The sequence below is a fragment of the Corapipo altera genome, unplaced genomic scaffold (genome assembly GCF_003945725.1).
Source record: "Corapipo altera isolate COAL_440 unplaced genomic scaffold, ASM394572v1 128942, whole genome shotgun sequence".
Taxonomy (NCBI): domain Eukaryota; kingdom Metazoa; phylum Chordata; class Aves; order Passeriformes; family Pipridae; genus Corapipo; species Corapipo altera.
In genome coordinates this window covers 1-23233 of record NW_020885292.1, presented here as the reverse complement: position 1 = coordinate 23233, position 23233 = coordinate 1, and the positions used below count along the sequence as shown (strand labels likewise).

General features: G+C 44.0%; 1 protein-coding gene across 1 annotated transcript; it reads right to left on the bottom strand.

Moving 5' to 3' along the window:
- Positions 1–512: 512 nt before the first annotated feature.
- LOC113940353 (puromycin-sensitive aminopeptidase) lies at positions 513–17352 on the bottom strand. Its single transcript, XM_027631484.1, has 15 exons — positions 17259–17352; positions 16184–16305; positions 15251–15358; positions 13402–13602; positions 11857–11953; positions 11716–11749; positions 10278–10392; positions 7731–7895; positions 6787–6891; positions 6427–6487; positions 5528–5637; positions 4579–4642; positions 3895–4034; positions 2149–2283; positions 513–791 (listed from the first exon to the last, which is right to left on the bottom strand). The coding sequence occupies exons 1-15, from the start codon at positions 17350–17352 to the stop codon at positions 513–515; spliced, it is 1830 nt and encodes a 609-aa protein (XP_027487285.1).
- Positions 17353–23233: the final 5881 nt, after the last annotated feature.

Here is a 23233-nt window from a genome sequence, read left to right as displayed (position 1 = left end):
CACTGGATTTCACAGAATTTTCCCCCAAAATTTTGAATTCTTGACACCTAAGATTTCCAAAGAGGTTTCCCCCAAAATTTTGAATTATTGACAGAAAAAGTTTCCAAAACCACCACTGGATTTCACAGAGGTTTCCCCCAAAATCTTGGCTTTTTGACACACAAAGTTTCCAAAACCACCAGTGGATTTCACAGAGGTTTCCCCCATAATTTTGAACTATTGACACCTAAGATTTCCAAAGAGATTTCCCCCAAAATTTTGACTTTTTGACACATAAGATTTCCAAAGAGATTTCCCCCAAAATTTTGACTTTTTGACACCTAAGATTTCCAAAGAGATTTCCCCTAAAATTTTGACTTTTTGACACCTAAGATTTCCAAAGAGATTTCCCCCAAAATTTTGAATTACCGACACGAAATTTCCCAAACCCACCACCGGATTTCACGGAATTTCCCCCCAAATTTTGCCTTACCCCCACAAATTTCACAGAATTTCCCCCCCAAAATTTTGCCTTATGGCCCCAGGAGTTCCCCAGACCCCCATAAAGGGTTGCAGAGCAGAAGATCCTCACCCTCCCCAGGTTTGGGGTCCCAGCCCAGCCTCTCCCCGATGGGGGAGAAGACGTCCCTGACGAATCCCTGGATGTCCTCGTGGAAGTCTGTGTGGGACAGGAGGGTGGAGAGGATGCCCAGGTTACAGCTCAGGTCACTCCACACCGTGTAGTTGGGCTCGTTCACAAAAGCTTCCATGACTTTGAGAACCTCCACAGTGCTGATGATCCCAGCTCGGGCCTGGCAGGGAGAAAAAAAACCCAGAATAATCTTATTTTCAGGCAGAATTAAGGCATTGAAGAGCTCCTTGTTTATTTATTTATTGCCTGTTATTTATTTATTATTTTATTTCTTGGTTTTACACTCGCCCAAAATGTGATTTTAACCGAAAAGAGATTTAATCTTGGCTTTTTTTTGGTAATTTGGGAGGATGAAAAAGTTGGTTTTGCTTCCCGTGACTTGGTGTGAGCACAGCACTGCCAGGAAAATCTGGATTAATTGATTAATCAGCAGATCAACAGCTCCAAGCACAGAAATATAACACCTGCTGGTATATCCAACCAGATAATTCAGATTTTGGTCAATTTAGGACCAGACCAGTAATTTATGGTACTGGAAAAATCAACAGTGACATTTCTAAGAAATAAATAGCAACGTTTATAATAAAGAACAATGTTTATAATAAATAATATCTATAATATCTGAATAATATCTATAATATCTGACACTATTGATGATAAAGATTTGTCATAAACAGTAATACTTCTAATAAATAAACCACATGGATAAGAAATAATATTTCTAATAAATAAACCATATGGATAATAAATAATATGGATAATAAATAAACAATATGGATAATAAACAATATGGATAACAAATAATATGGATAATAAATAATATAGGTAACAAATAATATGGATAACAAATAATATTGATAAATTATAATATTGATAATAAATATTATGGATAACAAATAATATGGATAACAAATAATATGGATAATAAATAATATGGATAATTTAGAATATTGATAATTTAGAATATTGATAATAAATATTATGAATAACAAATAATATGGATAACAAATAATATGGATAATAAACAATATTGATAAATTATAATATTGATAATAGATATTATGGATAACAAATAATATGGATAATAAATAATGTGGATAATAAATAATGTGGATAATAAATATTATGGATAATAAATAATATGGATAATAAATAATATTGATAATAAATAATATTGATAATTTATAATATTGATAATAGATAATATGGATAACAAATAATATGGATAATAAATAATGTGGATAATAAATATTATGGATAATAAATAATATGGGTAATAAATATTATTGATAATAAATAACATGGATAATAAATATTATGGATAATAAATAATCTGGATAATAAATATTATGGATAATAAATAATATGGATAATAAATATTATGGATAATAAATAATTGCTAATAAATAACAACACCAACAATAAATAAAAATTAATCCCCTGCAGCCACCCCAAAGTCATTTTGCCCGTAAAAACTGCCTTGAACCCCCAATTTTTGGAGCTTTTCTCCAACTTACCAGAGAGAAGAGATCATTCTGCAGGCCCAGCCTGTCCACAGGGGGGAGGGAGAGGTCTTTGATGGCCGGGATTAAACTCTCCAGCATTTCGGGGCTGTACTGGGTGCGGTAAAACCCCACCGTGCCCAGGTTGAGCTGCAAGGACCAAAACCAGCCCCAGATTACAAGGAGGGAACAAAGCAAGTGATGGTTTGGGGTTTTTTTTAATGGTTTGGATCAGTGGAAATGTCTCCAGGCTCGGTAGGTCAGGGAAGGGAATGGTGATAATTTAAATAAAAAGATAAAAGAGTGATAATAAGGGGGGAAAAATCAAGATTTTCAAGGAGAAAAGGACAGGGAGAGGAGAGGGAGCTCCTCCAGGGATCCTACAAGGGGCCCAACCACTGCTGCCTTTCTGGTTTTAAATTCTCTCTCAGTTTTTAAATAAATTCTCTTTTTCTTTTTTTAAATAAATTCTCTCTCAGTTTTTAAATAAATTCTCTCTCAGTTTTTAAATAAATTCTCTCTCAGTTTTTAAATTCTGTCAGTTTTTAAATAAATTCTCTCTCAGTTTTTAAATTCTCTCTCAGTTTTTAAATTCTGTCAGTTTTTAAATTCTCTCTCAGTTTCTAAATTCTCTCTCAGTTTCTAAATTCTCTCTCAGTTTTTAAATTCTCTCAGTTTTTAAATTCTCTCAGTTTTTAAATTCTCTCTGAGTTTTTAAATTCTCTCAGTTTTTAAATTCTCTCAGCTTTTAAATTCACTCTTAGTTTTTAAATTCTCTGTTTTTAAATTCTCTCAGCTTTTAAACTCTTAGTTTTTAAACTCTCTCTCAGTTTTTAAACTCTCTGTTTTTAAACTCTCCCTTCAGTTTTAAACTCTCTCCCTGTTTTTAAACCCTCTCCCAATTTTTAAATTCCCTCACAGTTTTAAACCCCCTCTCAGTTTTTAAACCCTCTCCCAGTTTTTAAACCCTCTCCCAATTTTTAAATTCCCTTCCAGTTTTAAATCCTCTCCCAGTTTTTAAATTCCCTCTCCCAGTTTTCAAATTCCCTCCCAGTTTTAAATTCCCTCCCAGTTTTTAAATTCCCTCCCAGTTTTAAATTCCCTCCCAGTTTTAAATCCTCTCCCAGTTCTTAAACCCTCTCCCAGTTTTTAAATCCCCTCCCAGTTTTAATTTCCCTCCCAGTTTTAAATTCCCTCCCAGTTTTAAATTCCCTCTCAATTTTTAAACCCTCTCCCAGTTTTTAAACCCTCTCCCAGTTTTTAAACCCTCTCCCAGTTTTTAAACCCCCTCCCAGTTTTTAACCCCCCTCCCAGTTCTCAGATTCCCTTTGGCTGCAGCAGAGCTCAGCAGTGGCTTTTTTTCACAAGCACATTTGTCTGGCAGGGGCCACCAGAAATCCTTCCCACTAATGAAAGATAAACAGGATTATTTTTGCTCAGGATGGACTTGAACTAAACTCTGGTTGCCCTGGGAGACTAAAAAAGCCACCACATCTTCCACTCCAAAGCTGCCTCTGATTGCCCAGGTTTGGATTCCTCAAAAGTCCCAGTTTACATTGTCTGGAGTAGTTTTGGAAGGGAAAAGGGCTCATTAAGGAAATGTCCAGAGAGGAGCCAAAATCCAACAGCAGCACAGAAGAAACACAAGATTCCAAGGGGAAGGAATAAATTTAAAAAAAAAAAGAGGAAAATGAAAGGCAAGGGAACATTCCAGTGGCTCCAAACTCATCCCCAGCCGTGTTCTCCCTCCTGAGGACTCACCTTCACCCACTGCTCTGGTTTGGTGTCTTTCAAAACCACTGTGAGCTCTGGTTTGTCCATCAGGATCTGCATTTTGGCACAGGTGGGGTCATCACTTGTGCAAATACTTATGGGCACCATCCACATGGGGAAATCCTCCCCTGGAAGGAGAAAAGGGTGGAAAGGAAGGTCTGAGGAAAAACATAACACTGAGTAACAAGGTGTTCAAACAGGTCCAGCACTGGCTGCTTCAAATTAAAAGGAAAAGAGGCACAAAACTGAAGGGGAATGACAGTTTTAGAATTAAAAGCCAAGAATCTTTAAATCACCTTTGAAGGCAAACATTTTAATTTGTATAAGCATGGAAGAGGAGTGGGATCTGTGGTGGAATTGGCTCCCACATGAGGGGTTTTTATTCCAGCCCCACTCCAAACCAGCTGCTTCCAGAGCTCCTCAGATGCAGGACTGGCCCCAAACTGGACATTCCTGAAGGAACAGGGAGCCAGGGAGTGCAGAGGAATCCTGCTCTCCGTGCAAGGACATGTGAGAGCTTCAACCTTGGAATTCCTCACGTTTTCCCACCTGGATCCAGGGTGGGAATTACTCAGGGCACCTGCCCTGCCCTGCCCTGGGGCTGTTCCACCTCCCAAAATTGCTGCCACTGCATGAGCAGCAAGGGTGTCACCCTGTTCCTGCTCATCTTACCAGTATATGGTCCACTGGCACAGAACTTCTTCTGCACTAACTTCAACACTCTGTCATCTTCTTGCTGAAGACAAAAAGGGAAGAAAAAGAGAGAAAGGAATTTTTAGAACCCCTGATGTCAGCTGCTGTTATCACTGTGTGTGCCCTCTGCTGAACAGGGTAACTTTCCTCCTCCAGAGGGATCTACCTGAGGGTTCATCCCAAAGCACAAATCCCTGCTCCTGTCAGAACACACATGCCCTGATTCCCAGCTGAGTTTGCTCCCAGTGATCCTCCCTCACCCTGCAATCTTGTGGAATAAGCATAATTGAGGTGGAATGAGAAGCAGGGTGAGCTAAGCCAGAGCCTCCCTCCCCCAGCACACATTTCACACACACAAACTCCAACGTCAGCAAACTCCAGGGATGCAGGGAGTCCCTGGGATAACTCCCCAGGGGTTTGTAGCAGATTCCTGCAGGGAGCTGTGCCTCCCTCCCTTCAGAACCAGAGCTGTCACCACCCTCCAGGACTTCTCAGCATCTTCGGGCCCAAGTCGAGATCAGAGAACCAGAACTTCACCAGAAATCACAACTTCACCAGAAATCAGCAAATCAGAACTCCATCAGAAATCAGAATTTCATCAGAACTTCAAGTCAGAACTTTAATCAGAGAATCAGCAGATCAGAACTGACTCAGCTGAGTTAACCCACGTGTTTTGGTCGTTGGAGACCTTGGTTTAGTGTGCAATTGAAATTCTCTTTAACCAGCTCAGTCTTTTTGAGCCACCAAAGCAAATCAGAACCGAGTTAAAAACTCATGTTTTGGTCATTACAGACGTTGGTTTGACCACAGTTGAACTTCTGCCCTGAGCAGAGGGGATGTTTGGATCAGTGGATGCCCTAAAGCTGATCCTAAACCACGGCTCAGGGCAGAGCTGCAGCTCCGAGGTGACCCCAAAGGTTGGATTTACCTGCTCAGCTTCCACATAAATGAGTGGGAATCCCATTTGTTTGGTCCACGTGTTCATCACAGCAGCAATGGGTTTGCCACTGGCTTTTTCCAGGCTTTCCCAGAGATCCTCTGCAGGAGAAAAGTCTGACTCAGCACTCCCAGAGTCTGGATGTGTCCAGATTTATTAAGGACACGACAGGGGAGGGTGGGCTCTTACTCCAGTTTGTCTTTATGCTTTGGGTTGTGTTTTTATTGAATTGTAACAGAAGAGAGGCAAGAAAAAGGAAATAGTTTAAACCACTGATGGGGGAGAGTGGGGAGGAACAGCTTCTTTACTGCTAAAAAATAAAGCAATCAACACACGTCGTGAAAAAATACCTTAAAAATAACATTAAATATTCAAATAGTGCCATCTTTCCCTTTAGTTTTTTTTATATATTATGTCAAAATTGCTGAGCAAACACCAGGGGCTGCCAGAGCCTGATGTTCCACTTGCACATTTCTGCCTGATCCACAAAAAGGTTTAAGCAAAGAACGTGCTGGGGGAACGTTGGACGGGACTTTGCCCTGTTTAATCACCCACACGATCAATAACTGCAAAAGGAAGCTTGCAAAAGGCTCACTTGGCAAAGCAAAGGCTCTGTTTCCAAATTCCACGACTGTGCAAATGTGGCAAAGGGTAAATCAGCCCTTTCCCATCACCTCAGCCACTCATTCCCCTGGCAGAAAATCCCTAAGGGTGCCGAGTCCTGGCTGGGCAGGGGCACGAAACTGGAAACAAGCCAGTTGTTTTCTGGGATTTCAGCTGTCTCAGGTGGAAAAAAGGCTGTTTAAGGATTCATCCCTTCAGCACTGAAGGGCTGGACTCCAGAAATCCCAATTTTCCCCCTCACCAAGCCCCACAGTGACCCCAGTTACCTGTGGCAGCGTTTTTCTGCTGGAACTTGGTCAGGTACAAATTCATGCCTTTCCGGAAATCCTGGGAACACACAGTGGGATATGTCAGGGCACCTCCCTCCGTGCCACACTTACACCCAGGGATCAGCCAGGGAGAATCACAATCAGTGCTACAATTACTGCCATATTCCCCATTATCCCATTTCTCCCGGGTTAATCCCAACAGAGCCCAGATAAACTGGGAGAATTTTTCAAAGCCACAGAATGCACAGATTCAATTATTATTTTTTTTTTGTTAAAAATCATTGGTTTTACCTGCAAAAAAAAAAAAAAAAAAGATCTGAAAAGCCCCAGGTGGTTTTTGCAGCCCAATCCCTTCACCTCATCCCCGATGTAGTCGTGCAGCATCCGGATCACGGAGGCTCCCTTGCTGTAGGAAATGGCATCAAATATTTCATCCACCTCGGAGGGGTGGCCCACACTGACCTGGGGGAGACAGGAGAGAACTCCCATGAGAGGGATTTCAGCTGCCAGAACCCTGGATTTTGCTGGTTGTAGCGTTTGGGAGGTGACTTTTCTCCCAGAGAAGGCACGTGCACACCCAGCACTGGGTTGTCTCAGTGGATCTCTGCACCCAGCTAATTCAACTTACTCAGGTATGGTTGGGTTTAGAAGTTAAACACCCTTTAAGTTAGGTTTTGGTGTTAAATCTAACAGATTTGGGGTTCTTTTGGTGTTAAATCTAATAGATTTGGGGTTCTTCCTTCAATCCTTTGGTTTGCCACTTGTCCCGAAGTGATAAAACCAGGGGAAATTGTTCAGCCCAGGGAGAGTGAACACAACACAGGGAGTAAATCCCTCTAAAATGACCTGCTGCACAAAGCAAGGAAATTTCCCAACATTTATTCCATCAACCAATTTTTCTGCCACCAGAACACTCGATCTCTGGGAATTACAAAGGGAGTTTTCTTTGTGCAGCAGAGGAAAGCAGAGGAAAGCAGAGGGAAGCAGAGGAAAGCAGAGGAAAGCAGAGGAAAGCAGAGGAAAGCAGAGGAAAGCAGAGGAAAGCAGAGGAAAGCAGAGGAAAGCAGAGGAAAGCAGAGAAAGCAGAGAAAGCAGAGGAAAGCAGAGGAAAGCAGAGGAAAGCAGAGGAAAGCAGAGAAAGCAGAGAAAGCAGAGGGAAATCCCCTCGGTGTAACCACAACTCCAGCTTTCCCTTTGTGGCAGGAATGACTACAAAGTTCCCTTTTTAATTACCAGGAAACAATCTTGCCCTGGGGCTAATGAAAACCAGGGATAGAGGCAGGAGGGGAAGGAGGACTCACCTCAATGGGGTGGCTGTTGTCTAAGGCATCGAGCTCCTGGGCCCGTGTGTAGTCGGCAGAGACAAACTGGGTCCAGATGTCATACTCTGGGAAGCAGTGATCCACACACAGGTACTCAATCCACGAGGCAAAGCCCTCATTCAGCCACAGGTGGGTCCACCATTCCTGGGAAGGCAAAGGAAAGGTCAAAATTCCATGAAACAGCGAGAAGTTGGCAGCAAAAAATTAAAGTTTGCAGGGTTAACTCAGTGTCGCTTGTGAGCACGAATTCACCTCTCTGGAGAATCAGCGGGGCAAGAAGAGCCACCAGCATCCAAAAATTGCCTTCCCCTTAAGTTTTAGGGACTCTACATGGAGCAGAAATTCCCAGAGCCTGGACTGGAGGTCAGAGCAGAGCCATGGAACAGCCTGGATTAGGGAAAACCCAGGACCAGGCAAAGCTGCAGGTCCGTGAGGCAGCACAGCTGGGGGGACACAACGGGGTCTTTCTTCCCCAAATCGTGGGACAAACAGCTGGTTTGGGGTTTCTTTGGGTTTTTTTTCTCCTTACAGTAAGGAGAAAAACCTGGAATTTTGAGAAATATCCTAAATTATGGAAACCTGAAGCCTGGTGAGCACTTCAAAAGTTGTTCCTCGCCAGCCAAGATTTGTTTTTTTAAAGGTAAGAATGTGGGGACACAATGGGGTCTTTCTTCCCCAAATTGTGGGACAAACAGCTGGTTTGGGGTTTGTTTGTTCTTTTTTTTTCCTTACATTAAGCAGAAAAACCTGGAATCTCAAGAAATATCCTAAATTATGGAAACCTGAAGCCTGCTGAGCAGTTCAAAAGTTGTTCCTTGCCAGCCAAAAGCGGGATTTGTTTTTTTTTAAAGGTAAGAATGTGACAGTGACATTTTAAAATTCTGCCTTTCACTTGAATATTAGTATTTAATACTAGTATTTAATATTTAAGTGAAGCAGGGAAGGTAAGGAAAAAGGCTATGGATATTGAGGAAGGAAACACCCTTTTCCATGCTTTAACCCCCCATTTTAAATGCAAAAGGGGTGGGTAACTCCGAGTGCCACTGGTGCCTGAGCACAAGGAGCTGGGCAGGATCCAGTCCCAAAAACCTCCTGCTTCTCCTCTCAGTGAACCATTGTCCCCTGGGAGGGTGGAATTTCCACAGGGAAAGCTGTGACAAACTCCACTGCTTTATTTTTGGAGTGGAGAGCATCCAAATTCCTTTTACATCTCTGGTGCACCTGTTTCCCAGACTCAGGAATTCTTCACACACCCAGCTCCAACACACCTGGAGTTCTTCTTATTTATCAGAAAAACTGGGATATTGTGCTGGCCAGAAGTGGCAAAGCAAAGCAGAGATGCCACTGAGGTTTTCTGCTCCATTCCCCTCATTAGAGAGGAGGGAAAGTTGATTTTCTTGGAATTATCTAACACTGCAATGCCTTTTTCTATTTCAGACCTGCATCGCAGAAAATAATAACCAACAAGAAAAAGCTCTTAAAGGAAAATTTGGGAAGAGCTAGAGCTTCAAAAGGAAAAGAAAAAGCTGATTTAATGTATGTTTTAGAGGGTTCTGTGAACTTTCTCAGCCCTTTTTGTCCCCAGTTCTCCCCAGGTTTGTGGTCACTAATGGAGTGTGAGCATTTCCTGGCATCCCACAGGCTGTCACAGGATGCTGGCTCTCCCTGCTTCCAGCTGTTCAACTCCACCAACAGCTAAAAATACACCACTCCACTACTGCTTTTCCCTGCAAATACTGTGCTGCTCTCACATGGAAGCTGCCACAGACAGGAATTGGCCAGAGCTGCCCCCATGGCCCCGGAGAAAAGTCTCCCAAACTCTGCTTTTTGTTTTAATCAATATTAAAATTAATATTAAAATTCATATTTACGCTGGGGTTTTTTTCCCCCTCCATCCACTCACAGTTTAAAGAGTGAAGATTTAGGGCTCCAAATCTTTTTTTTTTTTCACCAAACGCTAATTTCTTACTTAAAAAAGAACTTCAGAACCTGCAAAATATTTGGATTCCAGCAGGGATTGGAACAGGAATGTCAAATCCAATTCCCAGAGGGAGCTGGAGCCATTTGTTCCCAGCAGAAGCTCTGACAGGTCCAGGGTTGGTTTGAGCACTAAATGGAATTTCTTTACAGATTTTCACTCTTGCTGCCTCCCAGGTGGTTTTATTCCCACTAAAAAGGAGTTAAATTCCAAACCATTCAGGCACTGGCTCCACATTTATCCCGAAAATTTCACAGGAGCTACAGGGCTGGAAGGATTTGCAATGAGCTGGGACTGCTTGGGATAAAGCCTGACAGGTGGATCATTCCCAGCTGAAAGGAAAACACTGGAATATTGCTAAATTCTAACAAGGGACACACCCAAACAAGTCCAGATTAATTCACCTGGAAAAGATCTAGGAATGGAAAGAACAAATTGGGAATAAAGCACGGCTTAAATATTACATTTATTAATTTAAAGACCCCAAGCTGCTGTTTGGGGGCACTCAAATACATCTGGGCATGGAGGATTTTGTAGCTGTTACATACCATGGTCACAAGGTTTCCAAACCACTGATGAGCAAGTTCATGTCCCACAACCAGGGCAACCCACTGGCGAGATGAAGAACAGGAATTTTTGGGGTCAATGAGCAGAGCTGTCTCCCTGTGGTGGAGAGAGAGGGAGAACTGAGCAAGGGGTTGGATGAGCCCAGGGGGAAAAACAGTCAAAAAGCAGGTTAAATCACCTAAATAAGCTAAAAAGTGATCAGCACGACTGAAAAAATAATAATTAAAAAAAAAAAAAACCCAAAAAAACAAACCCAAAAGCTACTTCAGCGTAGACATTTGGGAAGTTCCACAGCTTTTGGAATGCTTTGGAGCAGGAATTCCTTATGGCATGCAAGAAGACAAGTGGAAAAAGCCAGGCAGGAGTAAAAGTTCATCCTTTATTTATCAGCCAGCTCGCCTACATAATCTAAGAACCTCAACTGCAGGAGGGATGCACAGCACGTCTGCCCTGCCTCCCTCATTCCCAAAGGAATTCTGGCTCTTCCAAGATGTCTTACACAAGTTTCTCCACTTGTGCTCCCTGAGCCAGGCACAAACCTTCCCCTAGCCACCATCAGGGGGTCTGTTAAAAACCCCTGGAATGCTGTAATTCCAAGGGAAGCACCTCAGCTGGTGCCTCCCAAAGGGATGGAGCCAACCCAAACTCGGCATAAGGGGGGGGGGGAAATGAACAGCACCGTGAAGCTTCCAAAAATTCCCCTCATCCAGGATAAACACACGTATTTTTCTTTTCCACAGGGAGCAAAAATATCAGATTTCATCAGAATTGCAATGAGAAGACAAATAGATTTGAAACCTGGGCTCGAATTTCTGTGTTGGTTTTTTTTGAGGGCAAATCAAAAGCTCGAGCAGAAGGAATTAAAATTATTTCAGGATTTCGGGTCCAGAGCTTACAGGTTGTTTCAAAATGCAAGGGAAATCATTGGGCATGGAATGATGTCAAGCCAAAAGTACAAAAGCCTGACCAGAAGGAGGGGGGGGGGAAAAAAAAATCAAACTGAAAAGAAAGGCAAGTTAATGTTTTTGATTTGCTCATCTCCACACGGTTGCTCTGGGGGGGTTAAATTTACCAACTTGCCCACGAGGTAAAAGGAGAAACTCTTCCAGCTGTGTCAGTGAGTTTGACAGGGCAAAAAAAAAAAAAAAAAAGGGGCCAGGAAAGTTTTCCTGCAGAACAGGCAGTGCTGCCAGACACTTAAAAACCTCACACCCTTGGACAGCACCTGCAAGAGCTGATTTTTTGCCTTCCTAAGCTGTTCAACGCCACCAAAATTATCCAAAACGGAGCAAGAATTGAAGGTATTTGCTCTGTCTCATTTGGGATGACACCCAGTAATTACAGCTCCCTAAAGCTAATCCAAGTTATTCCAAGAATTAGTGAACAAAGAGGGGGAAAGACAGTATTTTAACAGCATACCTATAAGTAACAAGGCCCCAGTTCTCCATGGCACCTTTATAAAATAAATACAAAGGTTTATTGATATTGATACACACACCTCTTCCTAAACGTTTAAAATTCAAATTAAATACAGTTCATCAACAAAGTGAGTTACTTTACCAGCAGCAAAGTCTGCAATAGCTATGAGATCAATTTTAGGAAGAGGGTAAGGAACATTGAAGTAGTCCTTATAAAAAGGCAGAGTTTTAGCAGCAACCTGTAAGAAATAAGAGGAGAAATGTGCTGTTAACTTGGAACTGGGGGAAACTTGAGAATTTCTGATTGAAACTAAGAAAGCAGCACAAAGATTTCTTCCAGCAGCCCCACTCCCAGCTCACAATGGTTTGGAAAACTCCCCATCCCTGTTTTCTCCCAGGCTGTCACCACCCTCCAGGACTTCTCAGCATCTTCGGGCCCAAGTCGAGATCAGAGAACCAGAACTTCACCAGAAATCACAACTTCACCAGAAATCAGCAAATCAGAACTCCATCAGAAATCAGAATTTCATCAGAACTTCAAGTCAGAACTTTAATCAGAGAATCAGCAGATCAGAACTGACTCAGCTGAGTTAACCCACGTGTTTTGGTCGTTAGAGACCTTGGTTTAGTGTGCAATTGAAATTCTCTTTAACCAGCTCAGTCTTTTTGAGCCACCAAAGCAAATCAGAACCGAGTTAAAAACTCATGTTTTGGTCATTACAGACTTGGTTTGACCACAGCTGAACTTCTCTTTAATATCAAACTCGAGGGTTTTTTGAGACATTAAAGTAAATCAGAGCTGAGTCAAACCCATGTTTTGGTGACTGCAGACAATGGTTTGTCCACAACTGAAATTCTGTTTAATATTGAGTTCAAGCTTTTTGAGCCATTAAAGCAAATCAGAACTAAGTCAAAACCCAAGTTTTGGTCATTATAGATACTGGTCCACAGCTGAAATTCTGTTTGATATCAAACTCAAGCTCTTAATCACTCTTAATAAACCAGCATGTGGCTTGACATATGCCAAGATTTATTATATATATTATTTATATTTATTATTTATATATATATTTTTATATGTTATATATTCTTACCACTATTTATTATATGTATTTCTTTTTAAATCACCAGGTTTGTCCAACCTGTTCAGGTTTTGTGCACATTAAAGCAAATCAGAACTGAGTCAAAACCTATGTTTTGGTCATTATAGATATTGGTCCACAACTGAAATTCTGTTTGATATCAGACTGAAGCTCTTCAAGCCATAAAAGCAAATCAGAATTGAGTCAAAACTCATGTTCTGGTCATTGCAGACATTGGTCCACAACTGAAATTCTGTTTAATATCAAGCTCAAACTCTTTAAGCCATAAAAGGAAATCAGAATTGAGTCAAAACTCATGTTTTGGTCATTGTAGACACTGGTTCACAACTGAAATTCTGTTTGATATCAAACTGAAGCTCTTTAAGCCATAAAAGCAAATCAGAACTGAGTCAAACCCCGTGTTTTGGTCACTGCAGACACCTGTTTGCCCACAGCTGAAATTCTGGTTAATTTGGAGCTCGGCCTCTTCGAGCCACTAAAAACACCCACAAACCCCCCGGATTTGGGCCACAGAGCAGAGTGACCAGAGCAGAGGCGTGTCCAGGGATCCCTCCTGGACCCCAGGCCCCTCTGAGCTCATTTACCTCCAAGGCAAACTTTCCTTGCTCCGCTTTGCCCACGGGGGTGTAGACCCGGACCAGGACCCCGTCCTGGGATCGCGCCTCCACGAAGTCGTACTCGCCCACCACGAAGGCCACCAGGTACGTGGACATCACGGGGGTCCTGGCAAACTTCACCTCCACCAGGTTCTCGTCATCTGGGTAGGGCTTCCTGTCCACCACGTTCTGGGGGGACAGAGGGACAGAGGGAGAGTTGTCAAGTCTTTTTTTCGGGGAAGCGAAACCGGGATTGCGCAACGTCGCTCCATCCTCATGAGTCACGCAGGGAAAGTGGAAAGGGGGTTAAGGTTTAAAGTCCAGGCCACGGTGTGGTTCTGCAGTTATTAAAATGCCCTGTCCAACCTGGAGATATTGTATATTGTAAAAGCACACAAGATATCAGAGAATCATAGAATCAGCTGGGTTGGAAGGGACCTCCAAGATCATCAAGTCCAACCCTTGATCCAACCCCGCCGTGGTTCCCAGCCCATGGCACTGATGCCACATCCAGTCCCATCTTAAAAACCTCCAGGGATGGAGAATCCACCACTTCCCTGGGCAGCCCATTCCAATGGCTGAGCACCCTCTCTGCAAAGAAATTCTTCCTGATATCCAACCTAAACCTCCCCTGGCACAGCTCAAGACCGAGCCCCCTTGTCTTGCTGATGGTTGCCTGGGAGAAGAGACCAACCCCCCCCGGCTCCCCCCTCCTGTCAGGGAGTTGCAGAGAGTGAGGAGGTCTCCCCTGAGCCTCCTCTTCTCCAGGCTGAGCCCCCCCAGCTCCCTCAGCCTCTCCTCACAGCACTTGTGCTCCAGTCCCTTCCCCAGCCTCGTTGCTCTCCTCTGGACCTGCTCCAGCCCCTCAATGTCCTTCCTGAGCTGAGGGCCCAGAACTGGACACAGCACTCCAGGGGTGGCCTCACCAGTGCTGAGTCCAGGGGCAGAATCACTTCCTTGGACCTGTTGGCCACACTGTTCCTGAGCCAGGCCAGGATTCATTGGCCTTCTTGGCCACCTGGGCACACTCTGGCTCATGTTCAGCTTCCTGTCAAGTTATAAGTTATAGTCCACTGTTTCCAAAGCATTTGTCCTTCAAAACCAGCACTGCTCCCATCCTAGGAAGGCTCCAGCTTTTGCTTGAGACACAAACCTTCCCTTGAAACAGAAACTTTCACTTGAAACAGAAACCACGTGGTCAAGGCCAGGCCAGACTTTACAGGTAACTCTCAATGTTAGGAATAAAAAAAAAAAACAAACCCACTCTATTTTTAAACTGACTCTTCTCCAGCAACATCATCTAAAAATATGTGCAGGCAGCACAAACTAAAAATGCCCCTTTTGTGACAGAGGTACTTCTGCTTCCACATTTCATCCCAGTTCTGGACAGAAATTCTCCAGAGCAGGAAACTCTCTGATTTATCTCAAGTGCTTCTGGGTAACACACAAAGGACTTTTCCCCAGTCACTCTTAATCAACCAGCACGTGGCTTGACCTATGCCAAGATTTATTATTTATTAAATATATTATTTATATTTACTATGTTATATATTTTAATATATTTTTATATATTTTACACATGTTATATATACTTACCACTGTTTATTATATATATTTTTTTAAACCACCAGGTTTGTCCAACCTGTTCAGGTTTTGTGCACCTGACACCAAATAACATCTTGTTTCAAAGCTCTCTGCATTTATTCCTCCTTAGCAATAGCAAGGCAGCCTGTATTCCTAATTCTGTTACCAAGACACATTATTAATTATCAATTAAGCAGCTGGTGTTATCACAGCTTTATTTAAAACACTGTTTATTTGCACATCAAGGACTCACCATATTTGACAAAGCTACTCTGTCTTTAGGAACCACCAAAGAAATATCAAATGTTGCCTTAATAGCAGGTTCATCCCAGCAAGGGAAAGCTCTGCGAGCATCAGTAGCCTGAAAAAAAGAGCATTAAAGAAATAAATCACAGGAGATTGTGGCAGCAAAACACACAAATTCAGCTTATTTTGGGGCAAGAAGTGGGTGAATCACGGACACTCTTGACCTCTGCATCAGAGCATTTTATTCTTATTTCACCCTCAGCTTGAATAAATAAAAGCAGCTGAAAAGGCCTCTGTGCTCTGATGGAATTGTACAGTCTGAGGAAAATTTAGCAGAGTCATGAGAGGAGCAAAGCTCAGTCATGTGAAAGCACAGAGGGCACCCAGGCGTTCACAGGCCCTGCACACACGACCACCTATTTATATTCCATCAGCCCGCTCCCAAAAAACGCTCTGCCCGTGGCAGGGGAGGGCTGCCTGGTTTATGTAAGCAGGAGGATCACTCTGGAATTGCAATATGGAGTCAAATTCCTGCCATTTTGGCCGGGGGTTTACGTAACAGGGCCGGGCCCTGGCTCACGTTTGGGATGTCGGGGAGATGCTGAGATAAAAGGCACAGGGGGCTGTCAAAGAAAGATTAAAGTGCTTCACACAAGGTTTCACAGAGGTATCTGAGCATGTCTAAATCATGAGATGTTCCTGAACACTGCAGCTCCTGCATGTCTAGGGTGCATCCCACAGCCCTGCCTGGGGAATTGGAACATCCCGAATTTCCTGCCCTGGAGGCCGCAGCGTTTAAATTTGAGTGTTACCCACACTCGAAGCAAGGAGCAAAAAAAATCATGAAATTCACCCAGAGGAGAGAGATAAAGGCAGGAAAACTGTGCCTTTGCCTCTTCCCAGCAGAAATCCTCCCTGAAAGCAGCAGTGCAGCCCGTACCTCGAACTGAGTGACAGCAGCGTAGCGGGTGTCTCCGGTGGGGGTGGTGTATTTACTCCGGTAAAAACCTTTCATTTTGTCATTCAGCTCCCCTACAAAGTCTATCTTTAGGGTCCCTGTCCCTGCAACACAAACAGAGGGGGGGTGTTGTTACTGGATTGTGCCAAACAGAGCATGGATTCGGTCTGGACCACCAGGCCCCTTCAGCTCCTCTCTGTCCCTCCAGTGCCAGCCCCCCACAAACCCTCCACTCTCCCCAGACAAACCCCAGAAGAGCAAAGCCAGGCTCCCCACAGATTTTTAGGATTGCTACCAGAGGCTGCTGCAGGGCTCAGTCTCACCTTCTAAGCAGAAAGCACAACCAGGAGAGACCAACCTTAAGCCATTCCCAAAGTCTGATCCTCTAATCCTCACTTTAAAGTTGGCACAAATATAGGATATAAGCAATAATGGCATCCTGTGGAATCCACTACAAAGCCAAGATGGAGCTGTGGCAGTGCTCAAGCTCATAAGTCAATTAGTCTCAGGATTTATTCTGCCCTTGATGTCTCTCAGTGCAAAAGGGGAAACCTGAGCCTGCCCAGAGCAGCAGCCAAGATCCCATAGAACCAAACATTCCTGCTTGATCATCCCAGAATTTCCTATTTGTATTTATCCAGATGAAATAAAACTGCTTTATTTAAACTGAGGAGCTGTTTCAACCCACGGGCTCCTCAGAGCAAGAAACTGCAGCAGCTTCAGGAGAATCCAAACATCGACGGTGAGGAAAATCCTGCAGTAATTCCAGTGAGCTCAGGAGGGAACAGCTCAGGGGGAATAACAGGAACAGCTCCTGCCTCCCAAGAGCTGGGAAATAATCAGAGCCACCTCAGGTGTTGGCAGGAATTACCACCCTTAGTGAAACAACATTTCCAAGTCCAGAGGCTCCTGAAGTGACCCATGGTGGGCACATCCACAGGGAGCACCACGCTGGGGAACTCCAGGGAAGGCAGAGCTGTCCCACTCCAGCTTTTCCAAGTGCAAACCCCTCAAAGCCAGGGCTGAAGGCAGCAGGGAGCAGGGGAATAGCTCCTACCTTTCTGCAGGGTACTGGGAAAGGAGAGAGTAACCTTTTCATCCTCGTTTTGGTAGTTGAACCCCGTGGCGTGAACCTCTGGAACAGAAAACATTTCCTTGGTCAGAGGCAGCCCCAGAGAGGGGTTTGTACTCAGGAACGTTTAGATTAGAGTAATAAAACATTTAAAAGTCACTGAATCAGCTGAACCCAACATGCTGCAGCTCCTCAGCAAATCAATGGAGATTCTGAATAATCCATAATTCAATGTGAGGAAGCAAAGGAACACCCTCGTGCTCAGAATTCCATGGCAGGGAAAGCTTCTGCCCAGCCCAGGAATGAAAGCTGAGCTGAGAAATGACAAACCTGCAGCAAGAACAGTATCTGGACAGCAGGAATGTTGGGAACAGCTGCCACAATCCTGACAAATGGTGAAATATTGCACCAAAATTCCCCTCAATATTAAACCACTTCCATCAGTGCAGCAGGACTCTTAATAATTATCCCAAACAAGATGCTTAGGATTTATTTACCCAATCTGTGGCTCTCACTTGGAAAAGCACATTAATCTCCATAGCAGGGGAGTGGGGGGTGTTGCTTGGATTTAACCACAAAATAAAACACAATGTTGGTTTTATTTAAAAAGTGACTTCAGAAGCAGAGTCCACCTTGGAGTTCCTGTCCTGCTCAGCAAAGAGATCCAAAATCCACCCAAAAATGAAGCAGTTTGGTATTTACACAGCACTGGAACTATTTGTGGATGCAAACATCCAAACTATGAGGCCAAGCTGGAGAGACAGGGGGAGGGAACCTCCCCAGGAATTAAAGTGTCCTGAAGCTCCACAGAGCCAGGGGAGAGCACCTGGTGTTGTTTCCTCCTTCCTAACTCAGGTCCCACTTGCTGCCTCCAACATGATGTGGGATCTATGATCCTTCAGCCAAAAAAACCTGGAATGGCTATGCAGGACCTCACTCTGCAAGTTCTGCTCCCTGTGTCATTCAACCACGGCAAAAACCCCTGAGAAATTATCTTTAAGAACCTTAAATCTGCTCCAAAGCAGCTGAGAAACGGTCTCAGCAGCAGCACCTTCCACTGCTAAACTTGGACACAACAACAGGCTTTTCATCCTAAAAGGAAAACTTGCCACTCAACCAACTTCTTGAATGACAAAGCTGGTTTGCAACAACGATTTCAGTCACAAAAGGACTTGTTTTCCACACTCAGGTATCACTCCAAGCATCCAGGTGTTGGGTTTCAGCCTCAGCACACTCCAGGATGTTCAGCTGAGCTGTTCCACAAGTGACAAAGGGAACTGGAAACGTGCTTTTATTGTTCTAAAATTTCAAGTGCTGTTTATTCTGGAATAGTGTGATTTCAGCCTCAAACCCCTGCTCACAGAGCACATAAATGCAGGAGCTGCATGAATAAATTAGTTTTAAGTACAGGTTTCACTGAGCTCTGCTCAGGGTTTAATCTGAGTTAACCACCGTGTGCTGGGGTGCAGGACAGGCTCAAATAACACAGAAATAGCTGCAAAAAATACAGAATGCAGGGGAAAAAATCCTCCACTGGGATCAAGCAGAAAAACTTTAGACTCCTGATCCGTGCTGAGGAGTTCCAAGATTTTGAAAATCAACTTTAAGAGGGATGAGATGGAGCATTTAAAGCAGAATCCGTTCCAAGGACACCCAACTGCCAGCAGACAGTGGGAAAAGAGCACCAAAAATAAGGGTTTGGCTTTTCTTCTTGTAACTCTGGGGGTACTGAGGCAGAAAAGGAAGATTTTCAGGAGAACAGTCCTTATGGACAAGGTGTTAATCCTGAAGTGGGCTTCCAGCAGCAGAGAGGAGCTGGTTGCTGACTCCATCCTTCAGATCCCAGGAATTTTGACCCCGAGTCCACCAGACAACAAACCTGTTGTTCTGCAGCAGCATGTGGGTGCCCTGGGTCAGAGGGAAGGACTGGCTGGATTCCTGCTGGGAAGCTCTGAGCCTGGAGGGCTCCTGCTGCTGCTGGAGGAGCTGCAGGTTGTGGTCAGAGGGTAAGGGAACACCTGAGAGAGGCTGGATAAGGATCAGCTCAGGAATGCAGCAACACTTCCCCCCCTCCAGTGGATTTTAAAAGGACCACAGCAAACCATAAACGTTTTTATCTTTTTTTTTTTACAAAGATCTGATACCAGAGACAAACACCAGCAGGATTTCAAACCCCAGCAGGATTTCAAACCCCAGCAGGATTTCAAACCCCAGCAGGATTTCAGGAGCAGAGCTCCAACCTCCCAAAACTGAGGAGTGCAGAGGAATGTGTGTTATGTGCAGCTTCTGCCAAAGGTTGACAATGGATATCAAGTTTCCCCCTCCCTCCTCTCCCAAATGTGAAGTGCTCTTAAGTGTGTTTGAATTTGCAGCTCTGCTACTTTATGAGCTTTTTAACCTGTACCAGGAAAGACAGAGCTGAACATCACCAGGGTTAGGAGGTGAAGGCCTTCAGGGATTTTTTACTCAAAGCAGCTCCTCACATATCAAATTCCAAAGCAAAAGAACATAAATGAAAGATTCAAAGCTACATTTTTTTTGTTGTTGTTGTTGTTTAAACTGACTACTCAGTGCCAATAATTTAATCCAGAGCAAAAGAACCATGGAAAACCATCAACAATACTTTTTGTTCGAGTTTAAGAGGACTGCTTCTAACAAAGATGTGATTGCAGCAAAGGGCTGTGTGAATTCCTACCAGTGGAATACAAAAGCTCCTGAAGAGAACAGCCCAGTTTTGGCAGCCTGCAAACTTTGGAGAGTTTGGCACTGCAAGGTTGCAAGTTAATCACTAGCACATTAGTGCACAGTCTGGGCTGAGCTGCATGAGAAAAATCAAAAGCTGCTGCTCCCTGGGTTTTTTTTGGGGGGAAAAAGGAGAAAAAAAAAAAAAAAAAAGCCTAAAAAAATTGCATCCCAGAGCTTGGAGCTCTGCAATTCAAATTCTACAACAGCTTTTGCAATAAATTCCAGGCCTGCCACAGAGCACTTCCTGCAACTGCACAGTGACCAGAGGGAGCCATCGATTAATGATCCCAATTCCTGGGCTCTATCCCTGATAAATGTGGCTCCCAGCCAAGGGCTTTAAGCAAAGTCAAATCTGGACTGGAAGCCAAGAGGAAAGATGGAATTTTTTCAAGTGGCCCTCGATCCATGGCATGGAGAAGTCACAGGCAATCAAGGTATGGTGGTTTAATGACCTTGCATTCCCAGGGGGGGCTGCAGGGGCTGGGAACAAACACTCTGGCTTCTCTACTGCAAATTAAACCCTCCCTGTGCTGACCCAGCGCTCCCTGCCCCCCAATTCCCAGGAACCCTAATGCTTCCAAGCCCTTTCCATGAGATTCCACCTGTAAAATCCTAAAACATAGTCTCATGCATCAGACATTCCCAACTGGTCCAGGCCAAGGCAGCCCAGCTCTCCCCAAAAACCTGCATTAAACCCCCGTCCCCTCCAGAGAAAAAAGGATGAAGGTGAAGTTTCCTACAACAAACAAACATTCAACCACTGGTTTAAAGAACTCCAGACTGTCACAGGCAGCAACAGCAGCTGGCTTTGCCACCTGGCCCCAGGTGGGAATTCATGTTCCCATTCCCTTCCTTCCACTGGAATTCCCACACAACCAACAGGAGCAGGAAGGTGCCTTTTTTTTGTTCCCCTTGTGGAGGCAGTTTCCTGATGCACTTGGCTGCTCAGCAGGGCCAGCAGGGATGCCAGGAGAAGGGAGGGAGGGAGGACAGGCACTCAGCTTTCCACGAGCACTACTGATTTTTGGGGTGGTTTTTTTGGGGGGTTGTCTCTTTTTTTAAACACCACCTGAGGCTCTGGTGTATCCAGCATCCCACAGTGGGAAGGGAAAGGCCAAAAGAATGAGTTCTGGCCCTAAAGCCTCTTAAAGGTTGAAGTACAACCCAAAGTTGTACTTTGGGTTATTATTCCTGCTAAACAAACATCGCTCCTGCTGCCTGGGATTTCCTCCCTGGAGCTGCCAACTGCTGCCCTCCAAAAGCACCTCTAAAAATTAAAAAAGCTGCTTTAGATCCCCCCCCCCCCCAAAACCCGAGGAGATTCCAAGCCAAAGACAACCTAATTCACTCCCTCCATCACAATTTCACAGCTGCCTGGAGGAGACATTCACAGGAAGCTCCAACTCCTTCGCATTCAGCGAGCCTGAAACTCAATCCCTTCAAACTCCACTTGCTTGGGAATGTCTTTGCAGCTCCTCACTCAGCTCAGCCAAGGCAACCATCTGGACACAGGCAGTGCAGCACGTGCACACCTAAAAGCCAAAGATGCAGCAGAAATGCTAAAAAACAGCTTCTGGGGGAGAAAAAAAAAACCCAACCCAACCCCGACGGCTCCTCATAATCAGTGGGAGGAGCAGCTCCAGCAACGGAAAACTCGGGGTTTGGAGCAGCTTTGTTCCATTACAGAATTCCTGGCACACACAGAGCAAATCCACAACCCCCCACTTGACAAATCCCTGCACCAGTTTGATGATGAAACAGGATTTTTTTCTGCTCCCAAGTCCTGAGTAATCAATCCCCCCCCCCCCGGTTTGTTCCTCGCTGTCACTGGATGGGGGATTACACAGCAAAATTCTTTGACTTTGACTTTAAAGCTGCAGATCCTCCCTCAGCTTCCCCACAAATGTTGGGCAATAATCTGATTTCCCTGCAAATCTGCATTAAAATTCCAAAGGCCAAGTCCTACCCTCTGCTTGTATCCATCTTTTAGAAGGTGAATAGGGGGACAAGGAGCCCACTCAGGATTAGAAAGAATTATTAGGGAAATAAATAACTATTCTGCACAAAAAAATCAACAGATCACCTCCTGAAACAAAGGACAGGGATCTTTTCCCCACACCTACTTTTTGGGACAGAATCACACTTGAAAGGAGCTGAGTGACTGATTATCTTTTTACCTTTTCTCAAGCTGCAGCCAAGAGTGAGACAAATTCTCCCCCACTGAGACACAGAACCAAGAGGGAACAATTCTCCACCAGGGAAGAATTTTAAAGGGGATTTAAAGAAGAGCTTTAAAGGAGGAAACACCCCTAACTTCTCACTCCTTTTTCACACACACTCTCCAGGCAGCTGGTAGCAGGCTCACCTAAGGAATTAAACCCCAACCAAGTGGCTGATATTTCTGTGGCTTCCCTGGACTACATTTCATCCCGAGTTTTTGAGAGCAGTTATACAATTTCCATCCCAAAGCTGGGCACAATAGGAGCATTAGTGAGACTGGAGCTGTATCAACAGGTGCCAGCAAACACCCTGCCAATTCCATGCAATTTTCCTTCCAAAGCCATCACACTGCTTGGCACCTCCCCAACCCCAGAGATATGTTTTTAACCCCCTGAAGCCTGGGGATAATTACAGTGAACGTGCAGCAAAGCTCCACCTGGAGCATTTGTGAGGGCACAGCTTGTGAGTGCTGCACTCAAAATTCCTGTGTGTCCAGAGAGCCACACTCAGGGCTATCCAAAAAAAACAGAATGAAGGAATTTAAGCCACAGAAACTCAATTCTAGCACCCTTTGGTTTAAGTCTCTGTTAAGCTCAACTATTAATACTTTCAAGTTACAAAAGATCTTCTCTACTTTATGTATTTTTTTCTGATTTGGCTGGCAAGAGATTTTATTCCCAGGTACCTTTCCCTTCCTTCTCATTTTCTCAATGGCAAAATATTTTCTGCATTTTTTTCTGATTTGGTTGGCAAGAGGTTTTATTCCCAGGTACTTTTCCCTTCCTTCTCATTGGCAAAATATTTTCTGCATTTTTTTCTGATTTGCCTGGCAAGAGGTTTTATTCCCAGGTACCTTTCCCTTTCTTCTCATTTTCTCAGTGGCAAAATATTTTCTGCATTTTTTTCTGATTTGGCTGGTAAGAGATTTTATTCCCAGGTACCTTTCCCCTCTATTCTCATTTCCTCAATGGCAAAATGCATTTTTTTCTGATTTG